At 49.3% G+C, this 12308-nt stretch overlaps 1 protein-coding gene across 1 annotated transcript; it reads left to right on the top strand.

The window, feature by feature from the left end:
- Nucleotides 1-2581: 2581 nt before the first annotated feature.
- On the top strand, nt 2582-4388 carry EV420DRAFT_1486436 (uncharacterized protein; the record flags this gene model as incomplete). The annotated part of the gene is made up of 5 exons (XM_060470388.1): nt 2582-2682; nt 2809-3117; nt 3172-3422; nt 3460-3858; nt 3952-4388. 5 exons carry the CDS (start codon nt 2582-2584, stop codon nt 4386-4388), a joined length of 1497 nt encoding a protein of 498 aa, XP_060323186.1.
- Nucleotides 4389-12308: the final 7920 nt, after the last annotated feature.

The raw sequence follows: 12308 nt of genomic DNA, 5'->3' as shown, positions 1-12308 counted from the left end.
ATACTACAGGGAATTTAGAATTACAAACATTGTGCAGTACCCAGACTCCTATGTGCATAGCACATTGCCACCACCACCTTACTGAGCATCTGAGTTGGACTTCCCAGTTTTAGTCTCATTTCTCTAGTGAGCTTGCTAATCACATGCCAAGAGGTGCTCTCCCAACACCCACAGGCTTGTTCTCTGACAACTGACAGGTCTAGGCATATGGACCTATCAGTTCTAGCATATGTCCTTCAGTACTTCTTTTTTGGATTCACAGAGGCTTCTTGTAGACATAGCAACAAGTGAGTCTTCAAACAATGGGACTCAGGACAATGGAATGCAGGCTCATGGACTTCAGCCAAAACCCACTGTCCAAGTTCATGCCAGTGATATCTGTCATCTTGCATAAGGATTTTTCCAGATTTTCAGGTATGATGTGTCATAGTTAGTGAGCTTGCTAAATATCATCAATCCTTATACAATCTGAGTTGGTTTCTCAGCTCCCATAACAGTGAGCTCTAGTCATATCATGCAGCAACTGGGTTTATGGTGTGGCCTTCCTGTCAAGCATGCCCATCAGGTACAATGCTATGGCTAAGTCCTGTTAATGTTCCCATGCTTCTTATGATACCACTAGTTATCATCTCCATACATTGCATAGTTTCAGTGTCAATGCATCCATTTAGCCTGCTCATTCACTGTATCTCAGTATGCATGTATAATGTGTCAGATTGCAAAATTACATGCGTAAACAGGCTGCAGGCACAACACCAGCATTCCATCTATGGCATGGGTTCTGACTTTGTGCTCTCTCAGGTCCTTTCTTTTTTGCCTGATCAATGTTGTACTCATTGTAAGCTGTTCCTGAGATGGTGAGATGTGACTGCTCAAGGTCTATGAACCTAATAAAGTCAGCAAGATAAATGTTGTGGCATCTCCTGACTCTACTGCAAATTGTGCAGTCCAGGTTAAATATTCAGGGATGGAAGTCAGCAACATTGCTGTCAAAGAGGGATAAGATATAGTCATGATAGCTGTTGAGCTCTTGGGCTCGATGTGAGAAGGCAATGAGGACAGCATTAGTGTATATGTGCCAGGTGGCACTCCACTCTGATGCCGTTCTGATTGTCTTTTTGAGGTCTGATGATGACATGCCATTCGAGAGTCGGATTGCAACTCTATCAGACACTGAGTGAGTTTTGACCTTGTTGATAGAGGTTGAATGTGTTGTGGCAAACATGACATTGAGGTTGACTGCTCTTCTGGACAGAAGGTTATGGACTTCGTACTCTGGAAAATCTGGACAGGACACACTGTTGAGAAAGCTGTGTTTGGCTGTCCAGATATCGAGGGCATAGGTGTCAATGAGCTGCAGGGTCTGCTGGAGTTCAGGTCGAAGGATGGCTCAAGTGATTTCTCCAACGGCCACCCAAGGATAGTTAGATTTGTCACCCCTTGGTCTCTTCACTCGAGTTCCCTCTTCATCATCAGTGTCAAGGTCATCATCATTGTCAACAGAGGCATTGGAGACTGACCTTGCACCATGGTGAGGTTCTTCTCCTCTGGCAGGTGCATGAGCTTGCTGACCTTCTCCCCCTGCCCATCCTTCAACTGATCTGTCTTGACCTCCCTGCACTGCTCCATGATGAATGGCTTCCTCATTATCCCACTCATGCTCTGTGAGCATATTCAAGTAGACTTGTAAGGCTTGCTCCCTCTGAAAGGGATCTTCATGCAGTTCAAGAGGTTTGGCTGAGAGCTGGTCTGCCAGGAGTTGAATTGCATGGACCTTAGTAGTATTCCCCCATTGAAACTCCTCCATGATGGACTCACAGCACTGAATGATCTGCTGCTGTGCTAGGTTGAGTGCTGGGGGTGATCCTGAGGTAGCGCTATGCACTCATGGTCCATCGACAGTCCTGACAGTGGATTGGGACATATTTTCAGCTGTTCCTCAAGTGTTGGCATTCTGAGACATGAAGAGAAATATGGATTGACAGAAGAAATTGATATTTTATTCAATAATAGACAAAAACACAGTGCAGGAACAAATCCCTGGCAAGATAAGGAGAGTGTCAGCACAGAGGACATAACTAAGAAGAAGATTACACACCTGGCAAGATGAGGAGAGCATTGAATGGGCTCGTCATTTGTACCAGGCTTATGTGGGAAAGGTGTCATGGATTTTCTTTATTTTTCTATTGGACCATGTCCACGTACCTTACTTACTCATACCCACTTAGTACCATGCCCACGGGCATCACACACAGGCCTTCTAGTCAGTTCTTATCATACGACTCTCAGACTCATTGATACTATTATTAGGACAGGACCTTTAGTATTTAAGTAGCACATACTATGCTGTACGGACCCCAGCTTTGACTAAGGTTTATATACCTAGTTGTTGACTCCATCATCCTCACTGAATGCTATCTAAGCTATCCCCCAGGAGGCAGACTTCACCTGCTCATTGCATGCTTGACCAAAGTGCAAGTCACATCATGAGTTTGACCTTGTTTGTCATACTAGTGGATAACATTTAGTCAAAGCTTCTCTCAGGGATCTTCATTGTCAACCACGACAGTGAACATTGCCAATGAGCAGTACGACCTCCAACACATTTAATGTCTTCACTGGTTTTCTAACTGCCATCATTGTCCTCGCATTCTGCTTCCTGTATGGATACCTCCAATACAAGTGAAGGCACTGAGCATGAGTCCTGCAGACCCCTGCTACCGGGAGAGTATACTATGGGCTCGACAGACAACCTTGACGAACCCCATTCCACTACCATACCGCAAGCACAATCCGCTTCTGACACAGCGCTACAACGAGTCAGGATGAGAACGTCCATGCCGACCTCCCAATCCAGCAAGAAGAAGAGGACGTGGAGAGGGGTGTTGGGTCTGGCAGAGAAGAGCGAGAAGATGCAGAGCGAAGAGAGCAGCAAGTCCTCATGGATGGGCCTCTTTGGTTGTCAGCAGACTCAACAGATCAAGAGTATGGACTCAAAGAAATCAGGGTCGACCTGAGTACCAGAGGGATCATCGTTGGTCCCGGAAGACACCCCTACTCCAACCGACTCTACATCAGCACCGGGGATGGGGAAACACCTTTTGTAGCCTACGATGGGTTCAGAAGCTGAGCCCCAGACCCCAAAGAGATCCCCAACCTGGATGAGTTCAGTATATACCAGTGTGACTGGGAGATCATGGACACATGGCACCAAGCCAACCGCCTCCCCCCACTCAAGGACAGGGAGATTCCAGAGTTCAACCTACAGTACCCAGACTCTCCTACCATCCCCAGAAGGGCAAATCCCAGCATCGCCAGGGGTGCCAGCACAGCCACAACTCAGGGAGGAGACACTGATAGTGCATCCGACAGCTCGGACCAGTATGACTCCTGGGTCACCGATGATGAGGAGCATAACCCCTGTGACATCTGAAAGGAGCTTAAGGACCATGCCATCAGGCCATACAGAGAGTGCCATGGAGGCCTATGCTGCCAGCTTCAAGCCATTGCTGAAGACCAATGAGGGGAATATGAGACCCCTGAGCCACTCATCCCATATGTCCAGTGGGTACCAGAGAGATATGGGCCAGAACCCCAACTGGCCGAGTTCTTCTTCCATCAACCCATACATTCCCACTGGGATGTCTTACACCGAAGGTTCCAAGACTTCACCAGAGCCATCAGGAATCAAAACTGAGAGATGGTGCGGGCAGGGGGAGCAATCGTTCGGGACCCCCCTGAACAACCCATTGATCCCTGACCTGAGGACCAGCCTCTCTATTTCTGGCCTCGCAATACTGAGACCACCCGGTGGAACCACCTCCTACCATGGCAGCATGCAGAACTCACCAACTTCAGGTACTGGTTCCAAGGGGGCAACTTGACCCTGGGCACCCTCTACCCTCACACCTATCCAGCAGACAAAGATGACGAAGGAGGTGATGGAAATAGATTGGGAGGAGCTTCTGGAATGGCAGGGTCAGTCCCTGGCCAATGAAGGATCATGGGTAACATTGGCAGTGGCTAAATTAATGTATCAAAAGGAGGTACCAAAGGAAGTAAGGGACTCAATATATGCAGATAAAGTGCTTCACTACACCGCAAAGCTATGGAACCGACTTCACGCTGACCAGGCAGATGTCTTACGACCATTCAAACAATGGAGTTACCTGCCATACCATTGGGCAAACATTCTGAAGCTGCCACCAGCTCATGTACCCATGCTACCCCTGGGTTCTAGACTAATAGGGGGCATGCCAGAAGAAGAACCAGAAATACCCCCAGAACCCCAGCCGGAATTGAAGAAAACCATACAGAAATCAATACGACCCCCACTGCCACTGCCACCATCACCCCCATACAATCCCCACCATGACTATGAACTCTGATCCCTACCAGAGCTAATAGATCTGGAACTACCTCCAGAGCCCCCAGGACCACCTCCAGACAGTCCAGAATCCTGGGAGTTGGAGGGAAGCGAACTACCATGGGGAACCATGCAGCCCAAGATGATGAAGACCCTGCCCCGTTCTCTGGGATATCAAGCAACATTAAGAGATTCCTGGGGGGATGCGAAGACTACTTCACCATATTCCCCCAGGAATTCCATATGCACCATTGCAAATAGTATTTGCCACCTCTCTGCTAGAAGGGAAGGTGCTTGAGTGGTGGGTCCAAATTAGGGGGCACTTGTATGACCCAATCTGCCAGCACACCAGGTACCCTACGTGGCCCAAGTTCACTGAGGATCTGAAGGCTAGATTCCGAGAAGCCACAGAGATAGAGCTCAAAAGGATCAAATGGAAGGCATTATGGCAGGCAAATTATAAAATGGCCATGGAATTCTTCACCGACTTCAAAGAACTCGCAATAGAAGCAGAGAAGTATGACAACGAGGAGGAAATGATGGATACAGTGAAACAGGCCATCCATATCAAAACAAAGGACATCATTATGCATGGCGATAACGACCGACCAAGGAGTTACAAAGAATGGAAGTGGAGGGTGAAGCAGATCGACGAAAACTACCATGTCCACCATGCTGAGGAGACAGGAGGATTGCAAGGAATGATGAATCCCAAACCCAACACTCCAAAACCCAGTAACCCCAGTATCCTTGACCACAAGAAGGATGCCACGGGCACCACATATGGAGGGCAGGGACTTCCCATGGAAATAGACCGCCTCAAGCAGGACAGGTTATGTTTCCGATGTGGATTGCCAAATCACATGACTCAGGACAACAAATGTCCTCTCGATAAGTCCATGTGGAAAATCAAGCCCAAGCCAGCAGTAACAGGTCTTGAGAATTACAAATTATCCAAGTCCATGATTCGTGCGATGCTAGATGATCCAAATAGGCCAGAAGAGTTATCAGGAGGGACAAAGATCGAGGAGGTAAAAGAACAGCCGATGAAGAACTAAGCGATTCCACTTCATCAGCAAGGACTTCAATTTCTTTTAATGTACATACATCAGTGCATTTGAATATACCATCGCTACTGTCATCATCAGAAAGGAGTAAGTTAGAATTGCCTGTGCCCTCAGAGGGTCTAGGGGGCAGCAGCAGTGGAATAAGGGAAACAGGAGGAGTGATGAAGTGCTTGGGTCTATGCACAGGTGAGCCCATACTCACTGAGGGCCCTAACAGAGTGCGCTGCAGCATGGAGCCCTCTATGTCCCACTCCACTCCACGAGGAAGCCCTACCCAGACGAGGGTTATGGTGGAAGAGGTACCCAACGAGGAGGATGACTATAGCTACCTGCACCCAAAGGAGGCCTATGTGGAGGCGAAGACCCGATCATCAATCATGGAGTACCTGCTGCATACCAGTACCAAGTGTCCACAAGGTTACCAACCCACTCAAGACCAACCTGAATGGATCTGCAAGGGGCTAAAGCAGGCCTCCAATCTTGACACTCAGAAAGATATACTGCGGAAATGGATACACCCAGCCAAGCAGAAGGAGGTTACTGCTGACAATGTATGGCGACTGCAGGAACGACCCAGAGAGGCTCCTGAGGAAACCCAGGCTGCCCTCTGGGAACTTGAAGACCTTCGGACACCCCCACAGTACATCCAGGGAGGAAAGGGGTGCAGCGTCACCATAGACCTGCAGCTGGAAGCCATAGGCACCACAACTCAGTGCCCCACCCGAGCCCTAGTTGACAGTGGTTGTACCGGTAGTGCCATAGACCAAAAATGGGCAAACCAACAAGGCCTTACCCTCACACAAGCAAGACACCCCACTCCAGTATACAACACTGATGGAACGAGGAACAAAGGCAGAGATATCACAGAGTACACAGAAGTAAGGCTCACCATAGGTGACCACACCAAACACATAGAACTGGCCATCATAGACCTTGGGACGACCCCGATATTCTTAGGCTATGACTGGCTACAATGGCACAACCCCATCATCGACTGGAGCACCAGAACAGTGCACCTAGCCTGGTGTGACTGTAGGCCAGTACCCTTCCAACTACCTGACAAGGATACCCTACGATGGACGGAGTACGAGGAAGGGGATAGGATCCTCATGGTAGATATGACAAGGGGGGAATACCTCAGGGCCACAGGCACCTGAGCCAATGACCTAGCAGTGAAAGCCAACCAGGGCAAGGTAGAAAAGGAATTTAAGAACATGGTACCTGAGGCCTATCAGGACTACCAGGATGTATTTGCAAAGGAGAACTTCGACGAGTTACCTCACACTAAACCCTGGGATCATGCCATTGAACTCATACCCAATGCCTGAGCTAGCCTGGACTGCAAGGTCTACCCTCTGAACCCCCAGGAACAGGCTGAACTGGATGTGTTCCTGGCTGAAAACCTGGAAAGCAGGCACATTCGACCATTGAAGTCGCCGATGGCATCCCCATTCTTCTTTGTCAAGAAAAAGGATGGGAAGCTCAGGCCGGTGCAGGATTACAGAAAGCTGAATGAGATGACAATTAAGAATTGGTACCCCTTGCCACTCATCAGGGAGCTCATGGACAAGCTCCAAGAAGCCAGGTACTTCACCAAATTGGACATATGGTGGGGATACAACAATGTGAGGATTTGAGATGGAGACAAATGGAAGGCTGCCTTTCACACTAACCAAGGGCTGTTTGAACCATTGGTCATGTTCTTTGGACTCACCAACTTCCCAGCTGTTAGCCACTAACTCTCAAAACTTAGATCAACTAGGGATTGCCACTCGCACTTCGGTGGACGATACGATAGAGGTCAAAGTCTTGCAGAACGAGCGAGCGACGAAGCAAATAGTCTTGGAGCAGGGAGCTTTGAGTTAGGTAGATTAAACCTTAGCCGAAGCTGGGGTTTAGACCAGCGGAGGCTCTACTTAAATACACGTTGATAAGCTAATAATGGTACCATGAGAATGTGTCTGTGGTGATCGCATATGAGTAATCAGGCTGAGTAAAACAAAGAAAAGAAAAGAAATGAATAAACCGTAACATTACCCCCTCCCTAAGACTCGTTCATCCCGAATGAGTCATCAGACTCCCACTCGTCATCATCCGAAGTTGAATGTTTGGATTCAGAGTAGAAAGATGGTATATCATTGTCATCTTTCTCTTCATCCACGTTCCAGTTTTCATGAATACGTTGGAGGTTTTGAAGGTTTACCTCTTCTTCTGTGTTGTCTTCTTCGTCGATGACTGGTGTTCTGTCTGCTTCATCTGTGGTTACTTTCGGCCATTTTCCTTCAATGAAGTCGTTCTCTAGCTCCGGATTAAAAGCCAGATGCCAATTGATAGGTATGTCACCGACTATCCTGTCAATTTCCTCCGAGTGAGCTATCGCTGAGCATTGGGATGATAGGACTGTGACTATGTCAGTCAGACAGGGAATTTCTGGTTTGTGGTATGTCACAGGGAGGTTCCAGGGTATTTTGGTGTCAATCCCCACTGTCCTTCCGTGTTTATCAACTTCCCATTGGATCCTTTGGAGGCGAGCCTCATATTCGTTAACCAGTTCCTCTGCATTGGCCATATTGGACTGCTTCACCCACGAGTTTTCTTCTGAGGGGTACCCTTTCCATTTGACCAGGTATTCGGTTATTGTTCGACGAGTTCGTCCTCGACCAACGACTTTATCTCTCTGCTCTACAATTTCCTCAATCTCGTATTCCTCTTCATCATCGATCAATTCAGGTGGTGGCCTCTCCGGACATGGTTGGTTGGGAAATTCGGGGACGTGGTACGGAGTTAGGAGGGACTCATTGAACCGGTTATGAATTTTCCAACCAGTGGGAAGTTTGAGTTCGTAAGCGGAAGCGCCCTTTTTGGCAATGACGGTAAAGGGGCCTACCCGTCGATCCCCGAGTTTTTTGGTAGGTCAGGGTAGATTTAGGTTGATGGAATCCAACCATACCTTGTCGCCAACTTGATATTCTATGGCCTTGTCCTTATGCTTGTCATAGGCCCTTTTCATGGATTCGGCCACCCGCTCCAGTGATTCTTTTGCCCTCTCCTGCACCTCTTGAATTCCTCGGACCAACTTGGAAGCCGCAGGAACGACATCGGGACGTTGGGCCGTCTTGATGACCTGTCCATCCCTTCCAAAGACGACTTTATAAGGAGAAAAGCCTGTCGCCGAATGTTTTCGATTGTTATGGGTGAAGGCGGCCAACGCCAACCATTCACTCCAGTCATCCTGTCGGTAGTTCACGAACATTTTGAGGTACTTCTTGATCTCCTGGTTGACTCGTTCCGTCTGCCCATCTGTCTGAGGGTGGTAGGCAGTGGAGGGATTTCCCTCAACTTGAATCAGGGTGTAAAATTCTCACATGAATTTGGATACGAAAATGGCTCCTCTATCCAATATAATCTTCTCCGGCATTACCCCGTATGGTATGTAGACGTGGTCTTGAAGGATTTTGGCGAATCTGAGGGACGTAAGTTCCTCGGTGCAGGCGATCGGAATGATTGTTTTTGAAAATCGATCGACTATGACCAGTATGGAGTCGAACCCCTTTGAGCTGGGGAGCTTTGTGATCATGTCGACAGAAATGTGGGTCCAGGGTCGATTGGGTACCTCATTAGGGTGAAGAGGCGTCTTTTTGGGTCGATGGTCAGCCTTAGTTCGCTGACAGACTTCGCACCCTTTGACATACGCCTCCACTTCTCGACGCATTTGAGGCCACCAGTAGTCTCGTAAAATGAGCTCTTTGGTTTTTTCTATCCCAGGATGTCCCACAGTTACATGATCGTGTCGTAGTGCTATGATCTCCCCCCGCAGTCTTCGGTCCATCGGAACGTAGATGCGTCCGTCATACCAAAGTAGTTCCTGGTCACAAGAGACCCCCTTTTCATGATTGAGGGAGTCGGAAATACCGCGATCCCACTTGCGAGGATCATGGGTAGCTAGTTTGATCTTTTCATAGAGTTCCTCTTGCGTGGGCATAACCAGGGCCCGGAAGTGTTCGGCTTTGAGGACGACTACATCCTTGTTGTCCCCTTTTCCCTGATTGTGGTCTGCCCGCCTTGATAATAAGTCTGCCTTGCGGTTTTGAGCTCCCGGTTTATGATGTAGGGTGAACTGGTATTCTGCCAGCTCCATTACCCACCGGGCTTGTCTTCGGTTTAACTTCTGCGGTTTACGGAAGTATTGGAGATTAGAGTGGTCGGTCCAAATCTCAAAGTCCTCACGGGCCCCCATGAGATACTGGCGCCACTCTTCCAAGGCAATCATGATGGCTAAGAGTTCCTTATCATAGATCTCGTAGTTGCATTCGGTAGCAGCTAGAGCTTTAGAGAGGAAAGCTACCGGCTGCCACTTTTCGTCCTGCCACTGAGATAGTACGGCCCCGATTGCTCCTTCGCTGGAGTCCACTTCTACTCGAAACTTCCCCTCGTCGAGCGGGATGGCCAAGACCACATCTTTACGGAACAGCCTTTTTAGTTCCTCAAACGCCTTTTGTTGGGCCTCTCCCCACTTCCACTTGACCTTTCCCGTGAGAGCAGTAAGAGGCTTGACATGCTTGCTGTAGTCGCGAATGAAGCGTTGATAAAAATTGCACAAACCCAAAAACGATTGCAGTTCCTGTTTCTTGGACGGAACTGGCCAATCGAGTAGGCCCGCGATCTTTATGGGGTCCATGCAGATCCTCCCTTCGCTGATGAGTACTCCCAAGTACTCGGTTTCCTCAACCTCAAATTCACATTTCTCGGCCTTCAGGAATAACTTATTGTCCCGAAGTATCTTTAGTACCTTTCGAACGATTCGGTGGTGGTCGGCCTTAGTCTGGGACGCGATGAGTATGTCATCTAGGTACACGGATACCTCCCCTGCCACGATGAGATCTTTGAAGATGTCATTCATCATCCACTGGAAGGTGGCGGGGGAGTTCATGAGTCCGAAGAACATTACGAGGGGTTCGTAGAGGCCACGATTTGTTCGAAATGCTGCCTTCCACTCATCCCCTTGTTTAATCCTGACATTGTTATACCCCCACTGCACATCCAGCTTAGTGAAATACTTCGCTTTCTTCAGCCTGTCCATTAGTTCCCCGATGAGCGGCAACGGGTATCGATTTTTGATGGTCATCTCGTTAAGCTTTCGATAATCCTGTACCGGGCGGAGTTTCCCATCCTTTTTCTTGACGAAGAAGAAGGGTGACGCCATGGGGGACTTCGATGCTTGAATACGACCCGTAGACAGGTTTTCATCAAGGAATTTGTCCAACTCCTCCTGTTCTGCAGGGTTGAGGGGATAAACTTTGCAGTCTAAGTTGGCGTTGGCATTAGGAATCAGCTCAATGGCATGATCCCAAGGTTTTCATGAGGGTAACTCGTCGAAATTCTCTTTGTCAAAGACGTCCTGGAATTCCTGGTACTCTTCTGGTACAATTTCTTTGAAGGATTTGGCTACTTTCTTGGCGTTGGCCTGGGTGGCTAATTCATTGGCCTTAGTCCCCATGGCCCGCACATGAAAGGCTTCTTCAAAGTCGACTACTAAGATGGTGTCCCCTTCTTTGTATTCTTCCCATCGTGAGGAGGGGTCCGTATCCAGTAAGGAAAAAGGAATTTTGCAGCAAGTGCAGCGAGCTAAAGTAACAGCCCCCATATTCCAATCGATCAGCGGGTTGTGCCTCTGTAGCCAATCATGTCCCAAGAAGAGGGGCGTGGCACCTAAATCTACTACTGCCAGTTCGATTCTCTCCACGTGGTCTCCAATTCACAACTGCACCTCGGCGTATTCGGTGATGTCACCCCCCTTATTCCTGGTGCCGTCGGCATTGTAGACCGGGACGGGGCGGGCTGCCCATTTAAGATTGATCCCATGCTCCTGAACCCAGTCATGGTCGATGGAGCTTCCGGTGGCCCCGCTATCTACCAGCACCTTTACAGCGTGCACTTCCCGGGTATCCAATGTTTCCAATTGCACGGTGATGGATATATTATGCCCCTTCTGCCCTCGTATGTACATGGGAGGTTTCTTTAAATCCTCCATCCACTCCCACCATTCTCGGTATTCCTGGGGCATCTCCAGTTGTTCCTTCAGCAACTCCCATAGTTCAACGGTCACTTCTCCGGTTCTCCTCGGATGAACCCACCGTTTTAGGATGGCAATGGCGGCGGATTTGTCTTTGGCGAGCCTAAGTGCCCGACGTGTCCAGTGCATCCCGAAGGGTTCATAGTACATGTCTACGATTGCTCGTTTGGCTTCGGGTGCCAGCTTGGGTTCGGGGGTCACGCGAGACTTCCCCTTGGGTGCGGTAGTCGGGATATTGGATCGGAGATAGGCTTCTTCATCTTCTACTTCTTCCAACGAAACCGAAGAGGTCTTGCCTCGAGGTGGCAGTTGGTCACCGGGCCAGTCGATAAGGCCTCTCGGCGGCATTTGGTCACCTTCCGTCGAGTGGGTAGAGGAGGGCTCGCTGCCCTGTATTCGGCCCTGGCCAAGGGCACTTGTGCTCAGCGTTGTAACCTCTATGCTGGATCCATACTCACCCTCATTCCTAATGCTGGCGGTACTCCCGGAAGCTCTAGGCAGCCGCACACATATTGGCTTGCCAAGGGGGTCGGCATCGTTTGCGGATGAGTCCACTACTAAATGTAGGTGGTCCCCTTGGTTCCCAGCCTCAGCTGCTTTGCCGCCACTGACGGGAGGAACAACTTGTATGGAAGGCCCACCGGTCGAAGCGGTCGGCCGGTTCTCCCTGCCAGGGCGACGACCACCATGTCTGGCATCCATCTTGTCTTGACCTGAGGCGCTCGCTGGGTTCTCCAGAACTTTCCCCATTCGGTCAAGCGGGGGTGTCAGAGGTGGACCAGCCCCTAAGGGTTCTTTTCCT

The sequence above is a fragment of the Desarmillaria tabescens genome, assembly GCF_030435595.1.
Source record: "Desarmillaria tabescens strain CCBAS 213 chromosome Unknown EV420scaffold_89, whole genome shotgun sequence".
Classification (NCBI taxonomy): Eukaryota; Fungi; Basidiomycota; class Agaricomycetes; order Agaricales; family Physalacriaceae; genus Desarmillaria; species Desarmillaria tabescens.
The sequence above is the reverse complement of the archived record's forward strand: the minus strand, read 5'-3'. Positions and strand labels throughout refer to the sequence as shown.